Below are 27,801 nucleotides of genomic sequence, written 5' to 3' on the forward strand. Positions count from 1 at the left end.
TCATTTTAGGTTATCTGATGTCTCAATATCTATGTTCATGAAGGTCATTTCCAGATGTTTGCAAATGTCGATATTGTGCTGAACGATCAAATTTAATGTGAATTTAAATTTTACTCTCTAAAAAAATAATATATCCGGCTGTTCCATCTGAGGAAAGTGACTGTTGCAACAACAACAGCCAATTACCTTCCTGGTATACGCAGAATCGCCGCACAGACCATACGATATCGTTTAGGTAACCACGGGTTTTGCGCCAGAAGACCGTACTTTGGAGGCCCCTTTGAAGCACCAACACCGCCAAGCGACGGTTCGATGGTGTAATACAGTTCGTGCCTGGAACCTACAGAACTGGAGACGCGTCTGGTTAAGTGATGAATCTCGTTTTCAACTTCATAAAGGAGACGGCAGATTACGTGTCTACAAGCACCGGAATGAACGTTTCGCACAAGATTGTGTCGTAGTAGTCGACAATTTCGGCGGGGGCAGTGTCATGATATGAAATGTAAATATTATGCGCTGGCTATCACGATGACTGGATCTCACCCACATTGACCATCTGTTGGCTGAATTTGATAGGCGCGTTCGCCAACGCCAGCCACAACAACAAATTCTGCGACAACTTGAACAGGCACTACAGAAGGTATGGCAAAGAATACTACAGGCAAATAAATGATATAACAAATATTGATATTTAAGTTGTGTTAATTGAAATAAAACTGCGATATTGTTTTATCTTAAGTGACAGTGACACTTTGACAAATTGCAGATTTCAAGGAATCTTTTTTTCTGTGATAAATGCTGATTGGTATTTGTGGAGTCGATGGAATTTTTGTTCTAGTGTTGCGTTTCTTTTTTTCTTTTTTTCTTTTCTTTTTCTTTCTTTTTCTTTTTTTTTTTGAGAGAGAGAGAGAGAGAGCGTATATATCATGTTGCACATATGTTCTAACCATGAATGATGAGCAAAGCAAGATCATGACCTAACTTAAATGAATGAGTATATAATTTCATGTTTTCCGAAAAGATGCAATTCCCGATATATTGTCCTTTGTAAAGAAAAGTAATGACTGCACATTAGAAATAATAACTAAACAAATCATATTTTATCGTACAAAGGTATTAACGTTTTAGCAGATGAATGCTTCAAGACACGTATTAAGGTGAAATAATAGGATTATATATTGTTTTTATATTTATCGACGAAAAGACGGTTGTTCATATTTTCAAATTCACTTGGTGTCTGTTGAAATGTTTGTATATTTATGATGGTTTAAAGAATAAATAAGTATCATCCTTGTTTGAAAATTACTAACATACATTCTGAAATATATAATAGAGCATTTGTTGATAAATATAATAAATATTATTTAATATAATTCGGGGTAAGACAAATTTGACTATTTGATTTCTGAACACCCTCGGGGACATTTTTATACAAATATCAATCATGTATATTGCAAATGCACGTAGATTCGATCTGAAATGTTTTGTTAAAATTTGTCTTTATTTGTGAAAAAAACTGTTAGTAAAACACTTAAACAATTGAAAACATATTGCACAAACGGCAAAAATGAAAAAAATAATTACATACAAAAAAAGAAAATTAACTACTTGCCCCGAAGGTTTCTTTGAATATAGAAGACATGTAGATATTAGTTCTATTTTGTATTATATTGCATTATCAATATTGTGCAGTTTATATTCAAAAAAGTAAAAGAGAAACTTTCCATATCTTTTGGAGACAATCAGTTCAAGACTATTATCTGAATATAATAGCATTAAAACCTATAGTTTTTCAACACTGTATACATGTACTGCTATTCCCCATACTCAGTTAAAATCCCGACTTAAAAACATTATACATCGTTGTTATTCCAAAAAACGATGGTACACCTGGATACAAATATGTAGTTCTTGGTAGAGATTACTCGTACTTTGTAAGAAATAATTCCAAATCATCTTCCAAATATACAGAGGAAGATGTTTATAAAATACTGGAATTTTTAATCGACAACATATTTGTCCAGTGTGGCGGAACAAATTGTGCTCCTTTACTTGCTTAATAGCTGATCTGATCCGAAAGAAAAAATGCCGTTTTGCCAGATCCTTTAATCTCACTTTCCGCTCTGTTGATGACCTATTATCTTTAAACAATCCTAATTTGCAGAATTTGTTACATCGCATCTACCCCAATGAACTTGAGATAAAGAATAATACAGGCACTGTTAAGTCAGTCTCATATCTAGACCTACATTTAGAAATCGATTGTAAGGGAAAACTATTGATCGAACTTCACGACAAACGTGATGACTTCATTAAAAATTGTCAACTTCCCTTTCATCCCAACATTCCTTCAGCACCTGCGTATGGAGTGTTCATATCACAACTCATAAGTAATGTCAGAGCCTGCCGAAACTACGCAGACTTTTTGTATCGCACTACAACTCTAACAAATAGGCTTCTGGAACAGGATAATGTTGTTACAAGATTAAAGTCATCACTACCAAAGTTTTATGGTCGTCATCATGAACTCATGGATCGTTATGGTGTATTCGTTTGCACCATGAAAACTGATTTATTCAACGGGTCATAGTTTACCATTCCTCGTTTGTCTATCCCGGACTTGACTTTTTATGAGCAACTCGACAGGTGTTTCTAGAAAAGCAGAGGACGCTTACCCTACCGGTCAACCTGGTCCATGCTCCCAGTTTTTAGTGGAGTCCGACTTGCTCATTTGCTTTTGTTACTTTGTATGTATGATTTTAGTTACTGTATGTTCTTTCTTGAGTATATCTGGTTTGTGTCCCTAGATTGCATTCTTTTGATTACTGCTATAACCTTGGTTGCCTTTATTACTCTTAGGTACAGTCCTTGAACCGATCCGCGCAACGATTTGACGTATCAATTACCGTTGACCGGTGACCGATCTGACCGCAGTTTTGTTATGTAAAATGACGTAATGTATGTTTCAAATAAAAGAAATGTAATATAATATTATACATTGATGTTTAAATCTATTACATTATTTTAATATATGTACAATTTACAAAGAAAAAAAAGAAAAAAACGTAAAATACATTGATTGCGCTGTGGTCACGAGATGTGACCAGCAGTTGAATGGATCGGGTTGAAATAACTCTTTGAAATGTTAAAATATCAAAGTTGCTAAGAAAAATGTTTGGTGTAAACAAACTAGTTTTGTATGTTTTGTATTGTTCTCAAATTAAAATCATTTGTTTGAACTGACTATAGCAAAGAACAGAAAGTATTTGCCGAAAAATAAGAATACACATTGACATGGAACGAAATAATAAATGATTAAGATTAAAACATACCTTTAGAGTTTCATGATAAAACAATACAAGAATTCAAATAAACTTAAGATAAATCCATACATATTACTCATTATTATACGACCGTTTTATGTTTTCAATACTTATTTTTTCTCAGAAATTTGAATAAAGATATTGCTGCAAGTTAAATTACTTTCAGGAATAATTTGGAGGCATTCTCCGGACAAGAAACACGTACGTCATCAAAACCGTCAATATGCGCTGCTATGCTTTAATGCAGTATTTTCGTTTTTATTCAGGAGAGTCTCTGGAAGGGACTTTTTATAACTGCGACAAAATGGGTTAATTACAGTGTTTGTTTGTCCGCTTTCATAAACGATCACATAAATTAAAAAAAACGGTTAAAATTAGATAAAAAATGATATTAACTCATTATAATATCCCTTCTAACGCTACCCTACCCATATATCTAAATAACGGTAATAATAAAATTGTCAAAATTTAACAAAGTCTTAAATTGAGTCGGCGAAAGATTTGTCTATTGTACCTTTAACTTCAAATTCTTGAGATTTGTGAACGGAATCCATTCACCAATGTAAGGTTTATCGAAGAGTAGGAAATCGATAATATATATATATGTAAAATTAAAAGACATAGCTTAATTTTTCAGTAAATCAAGAGCTGGGTCTTTAATTGTTAGTTATTTATCACTTTTATGACTTGATGTTGTTTTTTTGTGATCTGTTGTTAACAGTATGTGAATGTTTAAAGTACTATCACATTGTTAATCTAATTTATATTGATTCATTTGTTTTTAAATATCATAACCTGAAAATTTCATCAGAAAAACTGCGCGCAAAGCTCAGGTAAAATATTCCTCTCAAATACGAAGTTGATGTAGATGTATTATATCACCCAGTCTACGATATGGCACACTTATATAAAGCTTTTATAAAAAATACCGAGTAACTTTGATGGAATTTAAAAAAAAAGACGTATTAACCCTCTATTTAACAAATGGTCTGAAATCGAGTCGCATGGTTCATTAATTCAAAATCTGAAGATTCGTTATCAATTTTTGTATTTTTTAATCTAGATATTTCGTTTTCTATATGTCAACTTTGCAAAAACAAAAATGGGCGTGATGAGATTGCTGCGCACGTTTGCGTCACATGCGAGCCGAAAGTGTACTTCTGTGACAACTGTGTAAGGAAACATCGCGTTTGTAAGAGATCAAAGCATCACAAAGCACAATATGTTTGTTAATTGGAAGTCAAAAAGTATATGTATGACATATGTGAACAGCTTGAACCTGAGGAAGAAGCAGTGGCTTTTTGTATGGATTGTGATGAACCTGAACTTTTATGCAATTCCTGTGCAGACGACCACAAAAGTATGAATGACACTAAAGATCACATTTTATCTCAAGATTTGGGAAGATTTGTTTTATTTTTTCTTTCATGTCTTTCAGTATAAATTCTTAATATTATTAACCACGGTTATTTCAAGAAAGATCGAGAAAATGTTGGAATTCAAGAGGCTTAAACTGAGAATAATAAGTTCTTCTGCAACTTCAATGCTAGAGAAATACGATGTCTACTTCTCGAACTTTAAAGAACACTTACTTTTTTCTATCTAAAGAAATCATCTTTCTATGAAGTTGTTCGTTATCTTAGTCTGGTTCTTCTTTTACTCTTTCTTTTTGTTTTGTCCAATTCATAGCAAAGTCATAGACTGCATCCATAAACTTATGACCTTGATGCCGGAGTTTAACTCCAAAGAAACAATGTTGAATATAAAGTGTAAGACTGTAGGTTTTTTTTTTTTTTTTTTTTTTTTTTTTTTTTTTGTTAAACACATTGGTTAATTGTTTATAGTTACCAATGATGAATTCAATCGTCTGAAAAAAAAATTCAATATTTGCAGATTCAATGATTTGCAGAAAATTCAAAACCAGAAAAATAGGAAATTAAAACTGTTCTAGAAGCAAGAAATGATTTTCCTTAAAAAGGAATAAATGACAGGGCAAGTATCAATATCTCCGCAACTGAAGATTAAAATCAATCATTATACACAGATATATAAAAATCAAGGGAGATACGTATCACCGAACGGGTGAAATGTGCTGTTAGTGATACATTTTTTTATGAATATTTTCAGCTGCAACGTCGCAATAGCACAATTGATAGTTGTCGATATTCTAGATATGACCTAAACAGTCAGGTTGTTTGAAAACATAACAAAAATCCATGATGATTTTTATAAACTTTTCATTTGTATATTTTCTATGATTGTTTTTTTTTAATTCAATAGCTTTATAGATATACATCAAATGTTCTTTTTGAATATACGTACTTGAATTTTAAAGAGGTTAGCAAAATTGAATGTTATATGCTTTGTTCATAAGATAGTCTTTTGCAGATTTTGCCAAAAATTATCATCCGGTTAATTTGTTTTCAAATATTTTATCTGACAAGATCAAACACAATGTCTTTTGATGGAAAGAAATACATATTACAATAGATAGCACAGTATTTTGTCTGTTTGTTTGTTTGTTTTCGTTTTTTTTTTTTTAATGTTACCAGTATAATAAATTTCCATAATTCACACTGTTAAATTAATACGGTAATTACTCTCTCTAACTTCTTCCCGCCAAAACGTCACACCTTTGATATCAATCCGCCCATCACATAATTCAAAATTCACTTTGAAAATATCAATAAAGTATGAAGAAAATCTATGTAATGAATATGATAATAAATTGGTTATCATGTATAATCAAAACATAAGCATTCGTGTCAAGAACGCTTGAAGATTTAGATATTCCGCGGAACAAGCTCTACACACTCATTAAATCTATACGTTCTTTGGCACTAGTGAAAATATTTTGGTTATTCACTCTTTCCAATTCAAACATTCAGCATAATTTTTATTTACTAACTAAATTATGAAATGGCACAATGAATGTTTAATGTGGACACTGGTCGTTTGTTTTACATATTAATAGAGATAATCGATGTTGTACATGTAATATAAGAGATATAGAAGATGAATACCACTTTGTACTTGGTTGTCCTGCTTTTAGATTTCTACCGATACAATTTCTGCCAACATTTTCTTGTTCATAAGTTTTACGGACTGATTCAAGCTTCTCTTACAGTTAAACTTTGTAACTACCGTAAAGCTGCTTGGTATACTAAAACTCATTTAATGCGATAATTGTGTAAATACCTCGATTTAATGATATTGTTCTCTGTGTGCTTTCTGTCATTATATTTAGGTCCATTTTGTTGCAATAGCATGTATATGCTGTGTGCAAATAAAGGTAATTCATTCATTGATTCAATTAGTTATCCTTCTAACGCGAATCTTTAATAGATATCAAAGGCGCAACCTTCTTAAAATCATAACGGGTACATAAGGTAACAAATTAATATCAAAACTGCGTAACTTTGGTTGTAGACATCACAAATAAAATCCAGAATTCGAGATTCAAAAGAATATCTGTTCTTCAAATTTAAAATAAATAATGATTTCAATTTTACGTGGTTGTGAAAAAGTGATATATTTCTTGATAACTTTATTGATCAAGAACATTCACATTAACTAAAATAACACTTTGTTGAACAACTTCATAACATTATCTGTTTGCTGACGTTGAAAGATCTTGAACATTGTGCTATAGACAAACGTTTTGTGTTGATCTTGAATACTGAACTATAAAAATAAAAATATTTACAAACACTGTTATAAGAAACTCGACAACATAGGAAGAACTTAATGTTTTTTGTTAATTCCGTGTGGGTGTAAAACACGGAGTTCTTTTATCCAAAATCCCTCCCGCTTCACTCTCTGTAGATCGCTCCCGGTCGTATTTTGTTCCACGATGAAGATTTTCATTTTGTTGAAATCATCGAGGCAGTGATTAGGTAATCTGAAGTGTTGAATCATCAGGAGTAAAGGCTTTTTTGTTAGGTCGCTCCTGTGTCCGTTCAAGCGCTTGTGAAAAGGCTGTTTAGATTCATCAACATATTGAAGGCCACAGATGGGACAGTGGAGCAAATATATTACATTAGCACTCTTGCAGTGCACGTTGCAAAATATTTTGTAGCGTTTCCCTGTGACTGTGCTGGTGAATGATGACGAGTGGTGCATTTGGTTGCAATATTTACACCTTTTGTCACACAACGTGTGTCTATAGCACAATGTTCAAGACCTTTGTTACTGTCGGTAAAAGTTTATACGTCACAGGTATTCACCTGATTAGGTAGTGAGTTGTGTTCACAGACCATTTACTTTCATACACACTCAGGTTATTTAAGGCACTGAAGAAGGTCATTTGTTGACTGAAAATTTTGCCCATTATACACTTTATTATAGTATGTTAACATCTTTATCGGTATCGTAGTACAATCCTTTAGACATATATAATTATTTTTGTTTGTGCTGCATCGTCTCGACTGGACGATCCGATACCCATTAAGTTTGCTCGTTGGCAGATTCCTTTAGATTTTATATATAAATATATATATATATATATAAATAAGGCAAATAAAACAAATACATATAGGAACTTCCTCTTCATAGTGTCAAGTTTTTATTTATATTCTTGTTTTTTTAATGATTCCATACTTGAACACTCTTTCCATTGTTACATTAGATTATATTAGGTCACTCCATATGTCATACATGACGACACAATTCCTTGCAGACGACATGTTCAAATTCCTCTAACTCGTTTAACACAAAGCGTCAAAGACTTTGCCAGAAACGAACCATTTGAACAGTTTTTAAGCCGATATCGCTTCATTTGCCATGACTATGTACAAATGAAAAAGTTTATTTCTGATCACAAATCATCTGTATCCCTTAGTTCCATGTGTTGGCGTTCACGCACTATTTGTGGAAGACAAAAAAGGCGAAACCGTCTGATAACACCTTTGACGGACGACCTGATTTGATCATCAACAATCCACAGACACGGGGTGAAAAGCGATGAAAGTGTACTTAAGAACAAGGTTACCTTAAAAACCACCAAACCAGGAACACAAGACCTCATTCGGCATGTTGCTACTATGAAAACAAATACTAAATATGGAAACCAAAATAGAATAGTGACAAAACTAACCATCAGTGTAGCAATCAAGCTGAACCGGGAGTTACTTATAGTTGTTGTATTTGTTTCTGTAGCCTCCTCTGAATCGGATATTTGGTACCACACTGGTCTTTTTACACAATAAAGGACCAACATTCCAACTGTTGTTAAAATCATTGTTATAATGGGGACAAGATATGCTACGATGATTGTTGGAACAATCATATGGTCGTGAATGATTAAAGCGCAAATTTGAGGAAACACAACGTCTGTAATTGCAATGCTTGACATCAACAACGGCAAGAAGGCACACAGTGTAAACAAAAATGGTAGTACAAATAAACAAATCTGGGAGTACTTTATGAATTTAAATTTTTCGGGATGGAGTTCTAAAGCCTTCGTAAGAAGTCTGTCCAGACATAGTGTTGTTATAACTAAACCAGAGAAGCCGAAATGTGTAATATCCACAATAAGATACGCCTGGCACATATGGTGTCCATGAAGCCAAGTGTAATTATGCAGTTGGAAGTAGCTGATGTTGAAGGGCAGGACAATAACACCAACAATAAGATCGGAGAAGCATAAGTTTAGCACTCTCATATAAAACATTTGTTTTCGTAATTTTTGTTTACACAGAATCAGGAGAATCAAAGAAATATTGAAGGCCAAGACCAAAACATTGACCAGACATTTCATGAAGAACAGCAGATCTTTTCTCTTCCCGTCTTCTTCTCCCATGGTTATAGTCTGCAACTGAAAAAAAAAATTCCCCACTGTAGACTGTCCTATTAAAACTCGAGCTCATGGTGCATAAAAGTAAATGCATAATCGAAAGCTGTTTGCAAATTTCCGGTCTAACGCATAAAACTTAGGGGAATATTGATTGAAGGTCAAATAAAACATTTGAACAAAGATAGATTCATGGGGATGGGTGCAATAATTGTGCATGCTTAGTTATTAAACAACCGGGTCCTCACCTTTTTTGGAAGCTAGCATTTTTTTTTTCCAAAATTCAGAATAAAAGTTTCAACCATTATGCAAGTAGTTTTATGTTCAGACAAATTACCTGCCATTCCCTTCACCGGGCAAGTTTTTTTTTGTAAATGACTTTTTTTCTATAAAATATTCCTCATTTATGAATAATGGTACTTCTTTCTCATTTGGACCTTTTACAGATTATTTTATGGTATGGGTTTTGTCCATAATTGAAGACCGTGTGTTGACCTGTAGAAGTTTAATTGTTCATTGCTGTGCATTCCATGGACGACTATCTCTTTGGCAATCATACCACAACTCCTAATTTTATTATTTCATACGAACATTACGAACACATAAGATGAAAAAAGTTACTTTTATTTTATGTTTGTATATTTTACAACAGTTATAATGTGTCTGATGTTTAGAAAACCTAAATTTTCCAAAGAATTTGAAAGTTAGAAAAAAATGTACGATATGATACTTTCTGTGAAGGAAAATATATAGAACATTTTTGCGTGAGTGCCTAAATATAGCTTTATATCCACAATTGACATAATTCAAAGTAGAATTCACTTACAATAGATTCAGGTTTTTTTTTGCCGTAGTTTAAACTTACTGTTTGACGTTTAGTATTTGCCCATTGAAAAGCTAAAATACTATATTAATACTAATATACAGAAAATACAAGCTACAATTAAGTCATACTTCTACAGCTTTTAAAGCATTTTCACAAACATTACAGGATCTGGGTATATTTTTTTTTCCAAGTTATGAACAAAAAAATCTTGTGATGGCAAAAGGGGCTATTTTCGTATAATTTTCATTGAGTTCGACTAATGCGCTCTATATTTTCTACATAAAAAAATGTCTTACGAAATATAGTCTTTTAACGCCATTCGGCTAAATTTCATAATTTTGCTTTTTTTTCATCTATTCATCTACAATTTTATGGCGGATCATAATTCAGTACTAAGTTTTTAAATTTTGCTGTTCTTGGGTGAGTTTTGTTGTGTTAAGAACACTTCATCAGAGCTATGAAATAAGAATATATTATATTCAGTACTTTTATTTTATCGTTCATTAGATTAGTAGGGACAGGTTACCATCCCAAACTGTTTGTACATTTATATTTATCATTGACTTTAATGCGTCGAGATATACAACAAAGACGGACGGCCATTTTCTTCATTAGAAATATTATCGACATCACGAGCAGATATACATGACCTTTCGTCAGCCAATGTTACCATTTGACGTATAAAAAATTGATCCGACACTTTGCCTCTGCTTTTTAGCCTACATTCCAAAGATCTTATCCCTCATTTCGATTTTCAGGAGCTCCAAAGAAGGATCCTTAAATAATTTAGTCATTGAGTCTGTATACTTGATTCTACCTCCCAATATTCATTTAACTATCTTGAATATTTCACCGGGTCATTTATTTTGTCACTTCTCTAGCAATCTCCACGCAGCGGCAGTGGTTCGTTTCCGCTCTTACTCATCGCTGCGGACATGCCATTTAAAATTCTCGGATATTATTTAAAGCAAATGTCGTTTTAAAATCGGATAACGTCCCGTAACATCATAATTTTTTCCCCGAATTTTCAGTGATTCTGCCACTTTACTCTCCATAGAAGAGATCGTGGATAACTATAGATTCTATCCTCTCTTGGTCTCTCTACCAAGGACGATAATTGTGATTTACTGTCTATATACCGGATATCTATACTCCACAAAAATCAACATAAACAGTATTACATAGCTGGATCTGCAAAATGTACCACCAAACCTCTTTCAAAAATTTTGAATTCTACACTCACAACCCACAAAGGGTCTTCAGTCTTACCGCAACACTTGTTACTACCGTAGTGGTATTAATTTAATGTGGATCCTGAAAAATACAGAGAGATCTCTTGGAGACCCTTAATTCAAAATTATTACCAGAATATAATTGCCATAAATCCTACGATGTTTCAACACTGCATACTTCTATTCCCCATACTTAGTTAAAATCCCGACTCATCGTAGTTTCTCCAAACAAGATAAAAATGTATGGTTCTTAGTAGAGATTCCTCATACTTTGTAAAAAATAATTTCACACAATATTCCAAATATACAAACGAAGATACTTCCAAAATGCTGGGAATTTAGATCGATAACATACTTGTCCAGTGTGGTGGAAGCGTTTTTTCAAAAAACAGTCGGCATTCCAATGGGAACAGATTGTGCTCCTGTACTTGCTGACCTATTCGTTCACTCTTATGAGGCTGACTTAATAGCTGATCTGATACGATAGAAAAAACATAGTTTAGCTAGATACTTTAATCTCAGTTTCCGCTATATGCATGTAGATGACGTATTATCGTTAAACGATCCTATTTTCAGGAATTTGATATATCGCATCTACCCAAAAGAACTTTCGAAAAAAGGATACTGCAGACACTGTGAAGTCTTATCTCTTATCTCATATCTTGACCTACACTAAGAGATTGGTGGTAAAGGTAAACTATTGACCAACTTTTACGACACACGTGATAATTTTCATTCAGAATTGTCAACTTTCCTTTTATCTGTGGCAACATCCCTTCAGCACCTGCGTATGGAGTTTTCATATCACAACTCATACGTTATGCAAGAGCTTGCCGAAACTACGCAGACTTTTTGTATCGCGCCAGACTTCTTACAGTAAGCTTTAAGGAAGAGGGTTATGTTGCTACATGATTGAAGTTGTCACTGCAGAAGTTTTATTGTGTTATCATGAACTCCTGGATCGTTACGGTGTATCCATCTGCACCATGAAAACTGATTGTTTCCACGTGTTTTAGTTTTTCGTTCCTCTATCTTTGCATTCAGTCAATATAATTGGTGAAGACTTTCTTTTATTTTCTAATTATTATTTATTTTCTTCTATCCAATTTTCCCTCTTCTGATTATATCGTATTACGACAAGACCTTGACCATCTTTGGCAATCTGAGATTAGACTTTGCATTTCACTCTGTGATACGTGACCATTTGTCGTTCCATATCAGTTATAACGTGTGCGGATGGCTGTGGATATGCTTGACTGCTCGATGGATACGTTTTTTTTTCTTTTTTTTCTTTTTTGCTCTGCGGATACGGTTGACTGGTGCTGAGTTTGTTTCTTTAATGTCTTAACATAATTTAACATCTTGCCGTAACAAATCCATATCACATTCGGGCCAAAAATACGACTGAACCCGTTTTTAGAAAATAAATGTCAGCTTGGTTATATATTCACCACAATGTCCATAGGCAAAGCTACCAATTCCATCTCCCAGAATATAGCTGTTGTCGTCGAATGATGAAACTTCTAGTTTGGTAAAGAAAACGTGGTGTAGCTGGTGGACATATGAACTCATATCAAACTCATGTATTGCGAACTCGTGAGTTTTTAATCTTGCTTTGTTTTATTTAGTTGTTCACAGTACTCTACAGAAAATGTTTTAAATCACCTCGATTTCATTTAATTGTTAAATTTGATAGCTCTTTATTGGATTTAAATTTTCCATATGACTAGTCTTTTCTATTTGTTTTCAAACAGTATCGAGTAGACAAATGTATGTTGCCCTTCATTCCATTCCTTAGTAAACATTGTCACGTGTCAGAAAGTAGCTTCAAATGAAAAGGTGGCGAGAATATCAGCAGATGTTAAAACAATTTTTTTGTCTGTTTCATTGCGAATTACCAATTGTTGTAATCGAGAAAATTCTGTTACTTCACCCATATCTGTAAAATGAATTTCAATTGTTTATTGACTTTTTCATCAGCCTTCATAATTAGATGATTATCTTAACCACGAATATTATGATATATCTCCGAAATCCGATCGGTTAGGTTGAAGTTAATGTTATTGTCTCTGAGTGCTGAGTCTACCGGTCACGTCACGATGGTCTCGTACTCTGTTTGAGCCTAATTATTTTGTCAAAGTTAAAATATGACAATGTGTAGCATACGTAAAGGTTTGCCAGTTGCCGTCAGTCATGGGTTTACACAGTTTGAATTTGTGTTCAAAGTACTCCTGTTTCTCCATCCAAAAAATCTTCAACAGCATCTAATCCGTGATAGGCAACAGATTTTTTTTTGAAGATTTTGTATTCAGACCGACAACCGCTTTATTAGCAAATCAACACAGTGAGTGCGTTGTTGTGTTCGTGGTCGATGATTTTTGTATCATTCATAGGTTTTTGTGAGCTAACAAAGTTGGTGTGGATGACGTAATTGTATCCGTGCATCTTTATATTATAGCCATTGATTTTCATCTTCTGTATGCAGTTCTATTTTTTATGGTCCTGTTTGACAGTATGGTATATGGCCATCCAGTATTTGTTTTATGTTTTTTGTTCTGCTAAAAATATGTTTAAGACTTTGATCCATCAAAAAGGGAATGTTTTTCCATCTGAAATCATCAAACGATTGACCTGTCAATCTAATCTACGAAGTATATGTCTTTTATTCGTTGACCCAAGCTGAGTTATATTTATCTTGATGCGAAGCAAATAGAATTGACCACAATACATGTTGTCTATTCTTCACATTGATGGTTGCATGCTTTGATCTCAGTCTGATTGATAGTGGAATATACACTGGTAAAAATGCCACACATGAGCACATTCGTGACACATGTGTTTCACATGTTTGTCACAAGCATGTGAGAGACGTTTCTTGCCAAACATCTGATACATGTGTAAAAAAAAACACATGTGATTCGCATGAATCACATATGTAATTCAAGCGTTTCGTATGCATCTATCATGTGTGAAAGAATACACATGTGACACATGCGTAATTATGTCATGTGAAAATCATGGTGCAAGGACTGTACATCTACTTTATACTTCCAAATGTCCTCCTTATCCAACTAACATGATGGTTCATCATGTATAATTGTTATCAAGTGCAACAACATTGCCTTTGTATTGTATCTTTTAATTTAGTGCCAATTTTATTCATTATTATCTGATTTAAGTGCTTCATGAGTAACAATGTATAAACAAGAATATGGTTTCCTCATCGATTCTTGGATTTCTGCTTTTACGAATCCAGGTTTCATCATTTGGATTCTTTATTTTACTCCATATTTGTTTCCTGTTGATCATTATACTATATCCCTGTATAAATATATAAAGATAATCTGTTAAAATTAACCCCAAAAATGAGTCTTCATAAAGTTATGCTGCATAATATTTAGATATACTGTAACAAAGGGCTGTACTGTGTTGAAATTACTGTAAAAGGGCAAATACTTATTGGACAAAACATTATCAAACTTGATTCAGCTCAGGAAAATTAAAATCTCTGTGGTGATTAGATGTTTGACAAAGCATATATGATTATGACCAGAATGAAAGTTGTCAGAGAACTTTAAAATTTGTTACTAAATATAAGAAACAATCAATTCATTCAAAAATGAGGAAAATGCTTATCTATGGCCTAGAATGGCGGAAACCAGGATTTTTTTTATTTCCCCAATTCTATCCTGGTTATGGTCATCACCTCCGACTTAAACATTATCCTCCAGCTTGATTTTGATGGATTGCCACACATGCTCTTGGCCTGATATATATGTACCCTCAAGACTATGATAGTATCAATATGCCTACACTAAAAGACAGCAAAGTTACAGCCTGGACATAAATCTGTGTAGCATAATTTGACCTTGAATTTAAGGTTCAAGGTCAAAGATCATTATGCTTCATCTGATATACCCACATGACAAATATCAAAAGTTTACATCCAATGACAACATAGTGGCAGGGACCTGATGATGGAAAGAAATAGAGTTTTACATGTTTACCACAGTAATCACTGATGAATCTGTCATCAATGACCTACCTGATCGCGGTTTTGTTATATACAATAATGGATAATCAGTTGATGTAAATATTGGAATTTTGATCAAAAATAATGACAAAAAGTACCATTTTAAATTTACTTAGAGCTTAAAATGATAGATCAACATTTTGTATTTCACTAAAACAAAATAACGTAGTACATTTGATAGACAAGTTAATCAATAAATATCTGAATTAACAATGCATATAATTTAGATAATGAGTGTAAAAATGAAAAACCAAAACAAACTGATCCATAAAATATATAAACCAATCATCTGTCACATGATGTAAAGAAATTTTCAAAGGAGCCTAATTAACTCACCTGGTTAAATTATTGCCCATTTCAATTGCAATAACTAACTGATCCATAAAATATATAAACCAATCATCTGTCACATGATGTAAAGAAATTTTCCCAGGAGCCTAATTAGCTCACCTGGTTAAATTATTGCCCATTTCAATTGCAATAACTCTAACAAGGAGATGTCTAACAATTTTGACTAAAGAAGATTTTGGTAGGAAATTTGCATCATAAGGATCATTTCATCAATTAAAAGTTTTATTCTATCTATTATAGTTTTTTAAGATATTGGCTGAAAACTGATAAATACATGATTTTTTGCTTATCAAGAGCGAGTAAGAGTCTGACAACTTTGATTCCTGCGAACTTTTGTAAGCCTTATCGTAAGGATCATTTGAGCAATGGAAAGTTCCATGTCTTTTGATTGTTAAAAAAAACACACCAATTCTCTGCAGGATACCCCCAAAATGGCTTAATAGATTAATACAAAAATCTAAGATTTTGACCAATTTTAAGGCATGATGAGTGAAGAAATGTACTTTGTTCCGTTAGTAATTAGTTCATTGCATTGATAATGGTTCATAACTGCTTGTAGTAATCTGCTAGTTTTACCAAGTCAGGAAAAACCTTAGCAAGTACAACGTTTGAACATTTGAACAAAAATGAGATTTCATAAATGCGGATTACAATGTTTGTCCAGCTCCCATATGAATTATAAGAATTCAAATTTCTAAAAAAAATCATACTTATTCAACAATTTCTTTTGTGATACACTGTATTTTAGTGTGAAAACATGAATGTTACCAGAAAATCATCCAAAACAAGTCTTTGGTTGACGAAATAGAAAAAAGTCATAGGTATTGGCATGGAGTTAGAAAGGGGGGTGGCTTAGCATTTATTTTCGTAAAAACTGATAAAATGTAAGATAGTGTTGACTTTATAGCATTGTGAATGTGTAGATAATGTTGTTTTACAAGTAATTAAATGTTAAGAGATGCAAAAAATGACACTCGTGCCATATTTTATTGATAGCACACTTTGCAGTTTTCATCACCCCACCTTTGATATCATTTCTATTAAAACCAAATTTTTGCATAGACTACTCATTTCAGAAAGAAACAAGAGCCAGAGTGATCCAGGTCCCCAGCCTTGCAATAAAATAAAATTTCAAGGAATATCATTTTCTTACCCTATAAGCTTTCAAATGTCTAAGTTTTGTGAATTTATATGATGGCGATCAGATAATCTCCGGAAACCAATTTTCTCCCAAAAAATGGATTTTGGTAAGCCCATGTACCCTTGACCTTTCACCTACTGTCCTCATATTTAAATTCTTTCTTATCATATAAGCCTTCAACTGTCCAAATTTGGTAAAATTCTATTAAGGCCTTCAAAAGTTATTAAACATCTCTTTAGGTAACATACATTATGTACCACTAATTCAAAAATGAGCTTATAGATCATATGCAAAAAAAAACCTACACACAAATCTTAGTGCACATGTGTTATACTGAAAACGTGGACACCAAATCTGCACAAGTGAGCATGTTTTTGGAAGAGAATCATATTTCTTTACTTGTACATATAAAGTGGTCACTGTAACTTACTAAATATTTTATATTAATATTTTAATGAGTTTTGCATGAAAACCACCTTTTGTAAATAAGAGGAAATCCAATTATATTTTGTTCATAGCCTTCTAACCCCCAACGTTGCACAGCAAGGTATTTAAATAAACCTCACAAGGCACATGCTATTTTCAATGCAATTAGTGTAAACAGGCAGCTTTTAGCTATAGGTTATATATACATGTAATATCTTGACCATCCCTCTTTTTTTACGTAAATTCTTACAACTCAAAAACTTACCATCCAATTATGTAAAATAACAAGATGTTGCATGCTACATTGTATGTCATACAAAGAATACCTAATTAGAATATCTAAACATTCCCTCCTATACAAGCTGAGAAATCAGTTACGGAAATCTCCAAAATGCACCGCCTAAAATAATTAAGTCAATTGATGAACATGAAGTAAATGAGACAGGATTCTGATGAAGGGGGGCATAATACATGTACAATCATTATGCAGAGACATCTGCTACAGAAAAGTGAAACTGACAGACTAACAAACAAGGTGATTGCAATATAGCCCTTATTCATTGGATTGGGGGTATAATACATTTAGTAAGACTCCCATAACAAAGAAATATGTAAAGTTTGAAGTTTTTTAACTGAGCGGTCCCCATGTTACAATATGACATGTTAACATGTATGGACAGACGGACATAAAGGTCAATAAAGAACTTACATCGATGGAAATAAAGAATTATCAAAGTTTCATGGACATTGCTGCAAGAGATTGTGAGACAGAGTCCAAAAACAACAAAAATATCCCATACCTCCAAACTGAAAAATCAGAATTCATAAAAAAAAAATCTGAGCCAGGCTCTCATTTGAAAAAAAAACAATCCAACAAAATTTTACAAATAATGATAACAGCATTTTTTAGTTAAAATGTATTAGACAGACAGAAGGATGGACATTGGTATACCATGTCCTCTCTAGTAAGACAGGCATACATGTAAATAACTTTTCCATGACTATTGCTGTAATATAAATTGCACATATTTAATAATGCATGGGTATAAAAATTACACATTCCAGTATGATTGTGGCAAGTTTTCCTAATGGACAAACAAAGTAAAACAATGCTTGCCTGCTGCTAGGCCACATAAGTTTCTTTTCAACATCTCATAAAATGTAATTAGTGCAGTAAACTTCACTTCAGGTAAATCAGTTTAGACGAATTAGCCTGTTAGAGTATTTACGTTTTTTTTTTTTTTTTATCTCTACCTCTTTATACATATAATACACTATTCATCAACCACTGTTTACCAACCATTTCCTTTTCTTACCTGTTGCAACTTTACACGTGCATGTTTACTTACTGACAAAGTTAATATATGCTCAGAAATAAGGTATGTATATCTCGTCACGTGACCCCCTGGTTTCATGAGAATGGACCCTCGTCTATCATTCAAATGCTTCTGGATTAGTAATTAAATATCATTGGGTTCAATATTAAAAGCAAAATATCTTTTTGGGTAAAACTACAGATAAAAAATGACACATATCTAGTTCTACAGCATAAAAATGCCAAGAAAATGCCCAAAGCAAAAATGTCAATAAAAGCATAAAATAGTGGATTAATTTCGCACTGATATGCAGCATTTCGATTTTCCAGTAAACGATAAAATGCAGATCCGTCTCCGGATTTCATTACGTTCTATATTAGAAATTCCGGAAGGGAAACTGAAACAAGAACGAGATGTACAAACCCTTTCTTTTCCATATCCCTCTGATATTAATGCCCCTTTTTAAGTGCAAACATCAATGAATCCTCTAACCTAAGCAAGTCAAGTAACTGTACATATTTACAGTATGTGTAGTGCTGCATACTGTGATCTATAAACTGTCCTGGTTTTCTTCTCCTTAAATAAAAAAAAAACATGAACCACAAAGTATCATGTCGGCGAAAGGCAAAATCAGACTTGGATTACTACATTTACATTTCTGCATGAATTCTGCATGTCATCAAATTGGGAGGACTCGTGTAAATAAACAACATATTTTTTATTGGAAATCTATCAAAACAGCAATAGAGAAATTAAAAACCTATGAAGAACACAGCATGTATATATTTGTTGAAAGAAAATTTAAATTTTTACCCATTAGCTACTTTTGTACTAGTTCGAATTTCCTCTGATCCTGCAACCCTCCTCTCTTTTATTTGGATATTGATATGTCGGATTGGAGTCAGAAGGATGTGCCATACGAAAAGTTGGAACGTACTATATGTGAAGTAACGCGAATCCAAAAAGGATTCACAATTGTATCAAACATGTGGGTTTCTCACTTCCAATTATCCATAAATACTTATCTACGAATAGGACTGGCTCAAGTGTAAATCGTAGAAGACTGTCTGGATTGCATTTCTAACTTCTCTTTTCGAAAAATGGCAGAACGCGCGCGAGAAATGGCTACAAATCGACCCATTTTCGGTTGTCCTTTCAGTGATTTCAGTGCATATTGATTGTAACTTGTTCTTTTGTATTCGGTAGGATTAGAATTTTTAACTTCACATTTTTGTTATTTCATTTTAAAAAAAATCAAAGTCATTCATTTTTAAAGCTTGGCAAAACGTGTTACTAGACTAACGTTACGGAAGGGGTGTATTTACCGATATGTTTTGAGTTACTTTCCCTTCTCATATTTCCGGCACAGGAAAACTGAGAACTAAGAGCAGTGACGGTGTAACTAGTTTTAATTCCTTAGTTTTAATCCCTTCGGCTCCTGCGTATGGAGTGTTCATATCACAACTCATACGTTATGCCAGAGCATATCCCCGGACTTGACTTTTTATGAGCAACTCAGTGGGTGTTTTTAGAAAAGCAGAGGACGCTTACCCTACCGGTGCACCTGGTCTATGCTGCCAGTTTTTAGTGGAGTCCGAGTTGCTCATTTACTTTTGTTACTTTGTATGTATGATTTTAGTTACTTTATGTTCTTTGTTGTGTATGTCTGTTTTCCATGTCTGGTCTTTGTTCCTGGATTACATTCTTTTGATTACCGCTATGACCTTGGTTCCCTTTAATCAAATTTTAAACTGTTTAACAAGATGAAATCCCAAATCTAAGGCTTCCAAATGATAGAAAAAGATTTTGTTAATTTATGAGTACAAATTTCGTACCGTGAAATTTTCAATCAGGCAAAAATGTGTTCTCTGAAAGAAACATATTTTTTTTCAACAAGTCAAAAATATTTGTGTGGACAAGTAACGGTATTTATCATTCATAACAACACCCAGACGTGCAATTATATCATGTTTTGGTGTCTAACTTATATCATACTAGCTGTATCAATCCCAAAAACTTATTCTGCAACTTATTGAAGTATATGCTTGTAGAAAATACATGAATTCACACTTGCTATTTTGCTTCGAATGTCTGCAGATTTGTCTCCATATAACATTTCAATGGCAAAGGTCAGAGAAACAATGTAAACATATTGCCATCTTTAATCTTCAAATTACCGCGTGCAGGTCCGTGTTTCAAAAGAACAGGCCTGCAGCAGCGCTAAGCTTGTCGTAAAAGGCGAATAAATAGTGCTGAGAAACATAGGCGGAGGCTAGGTGCTCTGTCTATAGAGTAACTGGGTTGAATCCCCCATGTGTTGGGATGGGGTACTCCTGGCGTGTTACATGCTGGGGTTGTTAGGCTATAATACAGAAAACCATACCACAAACCATAGTGGTACACCGTGTTGGGAAAGATGCCACGTTCCTCTCACGTTAAAGAACACTGCTGTGCTTTTCGATAGGAATAGGAAACTTTGCGTTCCACCAAAGGAGACTAAATTGCCCGACCCTTCCCATTCCTCCATTTTTCTAGTGGCAATCAAAATTCTTCGACCCTATTCTCCTTGTCTCCTATCCCATTTTTCATTTCTTCGTCATTTTATATTAATTTTTTTATCCAGTTCATGTTCATCACCTGAATATAACTGAAATATTACTGCTCGGACCTTAAACCCCATTAATCAATCAATCAATTAATCTATAAGTTAAAATATGTTATGTACCTAACGTCGTCCACAAGAAAAAATACAATTATTTTATATTACAGTTTAATGAACGCAATGTAGTTAAAATGACCACACAAATAATAAATAACGATTCTTTCAAGCAGATTCACAACGAGTGAAATAAAACCAACTTTATGCTTAAACTTGTACCCATTATATAAGACTATTTTGAAAATATTTACATGTATAGTTGAAACATGACTTTATGTACAAGGCTTATTTTCCATTAACCTATACAAACTTACTGTCAGGAATTTGACCTTTTGTTCGAAAGCATTGTAGGTGTCAAATATATAGTGTATATGTACAAGTACATGTATGTTTTACCTGTATTAAGACATACATGTACCAATAACATTAATATCTAACCACAGTCTGTGGTCTACAGACAAAAATCAAAATGCAAATAAGCATTTATCATGTAATTAGAACAGATTGAGAGAATTATTTCAACAATATTTAAGCATCCATTTCATGATAATATGTTTACACTTAAAACAATGACATGTATGCATTAGAACATATGTGTAACACTGTAAATTTTGCAAGTATTACATGCATTACAGGTGACACATCTGTTTCATATGTGTTTTAAGGTACATGAGTGACACATGAGTGGCATTTTTACCCTAATAACGCGAGCCATTCTGTTGGCGGTAGCATGACTCGTGTATGGCTAAATCAAAAACTTTATGCACTGTCCAACCACTTTCTTGCTTTTGATACTCGTTGTATGAGTTAACTATCATCTTGGTCGATTTTTTAGCCCTACATCTATATTTTCAAACTTTATACCAGACCAATATTTCCCACGAACATTAGGCTCAGGTGTCTCCGTTACACCCGGTCACTTTCATTTTAATTGAAAGATGCCGTTTCATCATGTCCTGATCTTTGATGGCATGTCTGATCACATCTTTTGAAGTATTGTATATACTTCTCAAAAACTGTAGTTCTCAAATAAAGCAATTCCTTCAGCATAAAGTCTGTACTATACAATTCGAAACCTTTAAATTATTAGGATCTTTTGTCAAGTTTCTATCGTCTTAATTTGCTCAGGCGCAAGTTTGAGGTAGTGCATGTTCCTTACGTTGATATTGATCTGTTCTATTAAATGAAACAATACAATGGTTACATATACATTATTATCTACTACTTACATGTGACGTCTGTTATGGCGTGATAATCTTTCTGTCTGCTTAAAAGTTTTTTTAGCACAAATATTACAGGAATACGTGTTCTCAATTCTTCAAAATCTAAAATCAAAACGATACTAAATGTTTTGAAGATATTTCCATTGAAAGTCGGAAGAAATACAATAAGGTCTTCCCACTAAAATGGGAAATACCTTAATTATAATAATGAGAAACATAGTAAAAACAGTTTATAGCCCATTTCGCTGAGGAACATAACAAGTGAGGATTATGATCTAAATGATCATGCAAGGCTCCCAAAACCTAATTTGTGACTCCAACCTGTGTCAAAACTGTCAAATATTGATTCTCATTTGTTGATCATTTCCCCATAAAAATAAAATTTCATTCAAATCGAGGCATTTTGAATTTTCAACGGGAATATTTACAATGGTGACAGCAACTTTCGAATCGTCTCAAATTACAAAAAAATGGACTCAATGTCATTTTATCTCCTATAGCTTAGTTTTCTTAATATCATACATAAAATAATTCAAATAATATATACAAAGTAACAAAAGTAAATAAGCAATTCAGATTCCACTAAAACTGGAAGCATGGACCAGGTGGATCGGTAGTGAAAGCGTCCTCTGCTTTTCTAGAAACACACGCCGAGTTGCTTAAAGAAGTCAAATCTAGGATAGACACAAAAGTGAAAGAAAACTATGACACGTTGAACAAATCAGTTTTCATGTAGCCAATGGATACACCGTAACGATCAACGACTTCATGATGACAACCATGATACTTCTGTAGTGATTACTTTTATTTGGTACCAGCATAACCCTGTTCGATAGGCCTAATTGTGGTATCCTTTATTTCAAATTCTTTTGTGTAGATGTTATGTATAAATCCCTGCAACTAGAATTGTTTACCGATAATACGTCATCCATATTGCGGAAACTGAGATCTAGCCAAACGATGTTCCTTCTTTTGGATCAGATCAGCTGTACCATAAATAGTGAAGAATAGCAAGTAGAGGAGCACCATTTTTTTCCTTTTTGAATGTCGACCGTTTGTTGAAAAACGCGAGCTCCACACTAGACAAATATATGTCGATCAAAAATACAAGCATTTGAAAACATATTCGGTATATTTGGAAGATGATTTTGAATAACGTTTACGAAGTATGAGGAATCTCTACCAAGAGCTACATATATACTTCTAGGTGTATCGTCTTTTTCTTTCTTTTTTTGATTAACAACGATGTATAAGTTTGAATCTTGACTTTGTCTGAGTAAGGGGAATACATATAGAAGTATAAAAAAGTTAAAAAATCATAGGTTTTAATACTGATGTATTCTGATAAAATCTTGAATTTAGGATTTTCGAAGGATCTTTTGAATGTTTCAGGATCCACATTAAATTATTACCACTGTGGGAGTAAGAGTGTGGCGGTAGGCCCTTTTTGGCAGATGTGTGTATAAAAGTTTTTGATTAAGGCTTGTTGGTGCCTTTTTGCAGATCCAGCCACGTAGCAGTGTTTGTATGGATTCTTGCGGAGTTTAATTAGGAATCCAGTACTTAAATGGTATATCATAATCATATCATGTTTAGTAGAAAGACCAAGAGAGGAAAAAACAGATTCATGTTTTTTTTCGCTATTTCTTCTTTGTCGAGTGATGTAACAGTATTAGTCATATTACAGATATTATTTTCTACGTCTATCTCTGATAACAAACATTGGATGTAACACGTTTTGTCCAAACGATGTCATTTGTTTTGCAGACAAACGATGTAATGGCATTTTGTATAATCTTGTTCGGCATGTTGAATTCTTTACCAAATTTCATGTCACTTGCCACCTAGATTTCCAAGAAAACTCATGGTTCTCTATTTTGACATTTTCCCTTTTTTAGCAGGCATTTTCAAATGGCTGTCTTTCTCGAAATCTTTAAACGCTTAGACAGAACTTAAGATGGTACAACAGATGTGTGATAAATTTTACAAGACTCCGCTAATCGGTTTCTGTGATCCCTGTTGGGCAAAAGTTTGGAGCAGAAAGTGCAAAAATGATAACCCGCCTCATCTGTGATTACACGAAGTCTCGAAACTGCATAATCTGAATGGGGTATATCATCTGCTCTTTATAAAATAAACTAACTCAGTACCATTTTAAAATTTCGGTGCCAATACTGGTTTCCATGAAAACAGCGTTTTTAAGTCCTCTTTTAAGTTGGAAATATGGACTTGGCATGTCATTATCGCCACAAAACCATGTTTTATTCAAATCGAAACAATTTGATATTTTGCCGTTAAATTCTGGCGCCATGGCAACATCGATTTATAAATCATGTCGACACCTAAAACTGTGGATTCGGCACATCATTTCAACCCTGAAAACTTAATTTGATCCGAATCCGAGCAATTCAAAATTTTGGCAGGAAAATCGGTTGCCATGGCGATGGGCAGCATATATATAATATATATATATATATATGATTTTTTTATAAAACTCCGCTTTACGGTTTCTGATACAGGTTAGGGTTGAACAAAACTTCGCCCGCGGAGAGATGAATAATTATAACAATAATACAGTACCTGAACCGATCCGTGCAACAAAAATTGTGATCGGCCATCGATCACCAATCAGTTTCCAGTCAGTTATCGATCCGTCAAACCCATCCATTATACCGGTCATTGCATCACGTGACCACGGTCACTGTATTTGACGGTTTTTGTTGTTTTCTTTGTCAATTTTACACATATTTACAAAATGTAATGGATTTATAAACATCAATTTACACTTAAAGTTTAAATATCTTCTATTTCAATCAGATCATAGGTCATTTTACATAACAAAGTGCGACAAGATCGGTCACCGGTCATCGATCCGTCAGTCAACAGTCATCGATCCATCAAATTGTTGCACGGATCGGTTAAAGGACTGTAATATTAATAATAATAATAAGAAGAAGAAGAAGAAGAAGAAGAAGAAGAAGAAGAAGAAACAAGCAAAAAAATACGGATTCCAAATTTCTTTTTGGAAACCATAATAATAATAATAATAATAATAATAATAATAATAATAATAATGATGATAATAATAATAATAGAGGAAGTAAACAGAATAAGTCACCGACACTTAAAACATAACGAAAATAGGTATGGTGTATATGTCAAAGAGACAACACCACTGGAATGGAAATGCCAGCACAAGGTCACACATTGATCTTTAATGAACGACGAGGATTCCTTTATACCACAGGAAAATCTGATACTAACACCAAAACATCTTTATACACAGGTACAGCGATTCAGTTGCCCCCAATTTATCAAGTAACATAAAATAAACTTAAGGTGAAAACGAAACAAGACATACAGAGGCCATAAAATCCTGACTTGGGACAGGCGCAAAAAAAATGTGGCGGGTTAAAGTAATTTCAAAACGTATTAATAAAAATCAAAAATTGAGATTTTGCATATCATATTTCAAAATTATATCAGGAGATATCAATTCCAATGGCAACTTATCATTTTCAAATTTTCTTCATGATACTGTAAAATAATAAGCGTCCGAGATATTGCAATGGCCTACATTTTGGCTTTTTTTCCTTCTTTTGTAGTTATTTCAAAAGGCAAATTTTTTGTGCTTTGAAAATTGTAAGGTACAACTTTGCAATTGTATATAGTACCGGGTATGTGTAAGGTAAAGTTTCATATGAATGGGCCTTACGGTTTCTGAGAATTTTTCCGAAATACATCATTGATAGGAAAACGAAAAAAAAATAATATCAATATCAACAAAAAAATAAAAAGTTAAAAACTGGTCGGTGGTACTATATTTGCTTTTATCTTGTAATGTATGTTTGTAAACAATGGATAGCCTAGTTTAAACAGTAGTAATTTAACATCGTTGATTTGATCAAACATAGGAATATATACACATATAAATGAAAAACCCACTGAAGTGACAGATTGCATATGTAATAGTAAAGTGGATAGGGTTTAAGGACTTCTCATTATTTTGTATTATTATCACAACTTGATCCACAAACTGCATGAAATAGGTTGAACCGGTAATTTATAAATAGTATATATTATGACGCATTTATGTTAATCGTACAATATTTTTATCGTTCATTATCCCCGCAAAATACATAAACAATTTCAAAATATTTAAATGAAATACAAAATGTATAGATGGTACATTCAATGAAAAATGATATGTGAAACATGATGGCAATGATGACATGAAAAAGAGTAATGGATCCCTTTTAGTTTAATAATTGCTCTTAACATACATGTACTTTATATACAGACTCAAGTGTATATACCATCATTATTTCAGTGTAAACTATATATAGCTATTTGACGGAAGAGATCAAATGGTACTTACTTTAAGCAGAGTTTAGACGATATGCTGTTACATTACCGTTAGTTAATAGCAGTGATGCACAATTACAATATCATCACCACACGTACATTAGTTTATTGATTTCTTGGGAAGGCGTTTTTACATGCAAATAAAATAAAAAAATAATCAAATCTAAACTACCCCCCAACTCTAGAATCGGCGTATATATGCACAAAATATGCCAGCTAAAAACATCAGTTGATTTTAAAGCAATATATTTTTTAACGATAATAACGTAAATATAAGGTTTAAAATAATTACCTTAAATGCGTTCTACTGTAGTGTTGATGATAATAGTCGGAACTCAAACAATTGAATAGCGCATGCGTCTGTTGTAGCCAGACAAGTAGTATAATATCACCGTAAGTTGTCAAACAAACAGAATATTAGGATAGTAAATTGTCTTTCTTAAGTTCTTTCTTATTGAAGGAGTTCATGATAGATTTAGAAAAAAAAATAAAACATAATAAAGATTTATTTCCTTTATTTTTCCTTCTTTTTAGGGACCAAACAGAACAAAAATGGATGTAAATCTAAGTCCTAAACCTTTACCACTTGCCGTAAAAGTGTATTTTGTGTTGATCAATACATTGGTAAAATATCACAGGAGAATAAAACGATTCGCATGAGCATCTAGATACGTCGGACGAAGGCGCGTAGCTCCCATAGAAGCCAAAAAAAGAAAGAAAAAACAAAACGGATTTTTGGTCATCTATTGACGGACTTAGTTGTGTGGGTTATACCAATATCTGACTGGTTCCCGGTTATATTCTCTGCTTTCATATGGTCTGTCAGTTACGTAAATAAGGGGTTAAGTCTATAAAGTTTGATGGCGGGTCAAAATTTAAAAATGAAGAAGTTAGACTTCTATTTCAGAAAGAAAGGTTCCGATAACGGCAATAGTACCACCGTGGAGCATCCACTTATGGAAGAGTAATCAAAGGAACCAAGGTTATAGCGGTAATCAAAAGAATGTAATCCAGGAACAAAGACCAGATATGGAAAACAGACATACACAACAAAGAACATAAAGTAACTAAAATCTTACATACAAAGTAACAAAAGTAAAAGTAAATGCAACTCG

The 27,801-nt window shown here is 33.2% G+C and overlaps 1 protein-coding gene across 3 annotated transcripts; it reads right to left on the reverse strand.

Annotated features, from left to right (window-relative positions):
- Positions 1-1,139: 1,139 nt before the first annotated feature.
- Positions 1,140-27,051, reverse strand: LOC148598911 (uncharacterized). Of its 3 annotated transcripts, XR_015918310.1 has the most exons (4): positions 26,979-27,051; positions 22,328-22,423; positions 5,924-9,138; positions 1,140-5,063 (listed from the first exon to the last, which is right to left on the reverse strand). XR_015918310.1 is itself a non-coding variant. In XM_088560072.1 (3 exons), the coding sequence occupies exon 3, from the start codon at positions 9,121-9,123 to the stop codon at positions 8,140-8,142; it is 984 nt and encodes a 327-aa protein (XP_088416198.1). In that variant the 5' UTR covers positions 9,124-9,138; positions 22,328-22,423; positions 26,979-27,051; the 3' UTR covers positions 1,140-8,139. The 3 variants fall into 3 exon arrangements, 2 of the variants coding, with proteins under 2 accessions (XP_088416198.1, XP_088416199.1); XM_088560072.1 differs by having other exon boundaries at positions 1,140-9,138; XM_088560073.1 differs by lacking the exon at positions 26,979-27,051 and adding an exon at positions 26,700-26,828 and having other exon boundaries at positions 1,140-9,138.
- Positions 27,052-27,801: the final 750 nt, after the last annotated feature.

The sequence above is a fragment of the Perna viridis genome, chromosome 14 (assembly GCF_037379345.1).
Source record: "Perna viridis isolate PV_CMFRI_1.1 ecotype Kerala chromosome 14, ASM3737934v1, whole genome shotgun sequence".
In the NCBI taxonomy this organism is placed as follows: Eukaryota; Metazoa; Mollusca; class Bivalvia; order Mytilida; family Mytilidae; genus Perna; species Perna viridis.

Coding starts and splice junctions, on each gene's coding strand:
- LOC148598911 (XM_088560072.1), bottom strand. CDS start 9,123: ATGGGAGAAGAAGACGGGAAGAGAAAAGATCTGCTGTTCTTCATGAAA.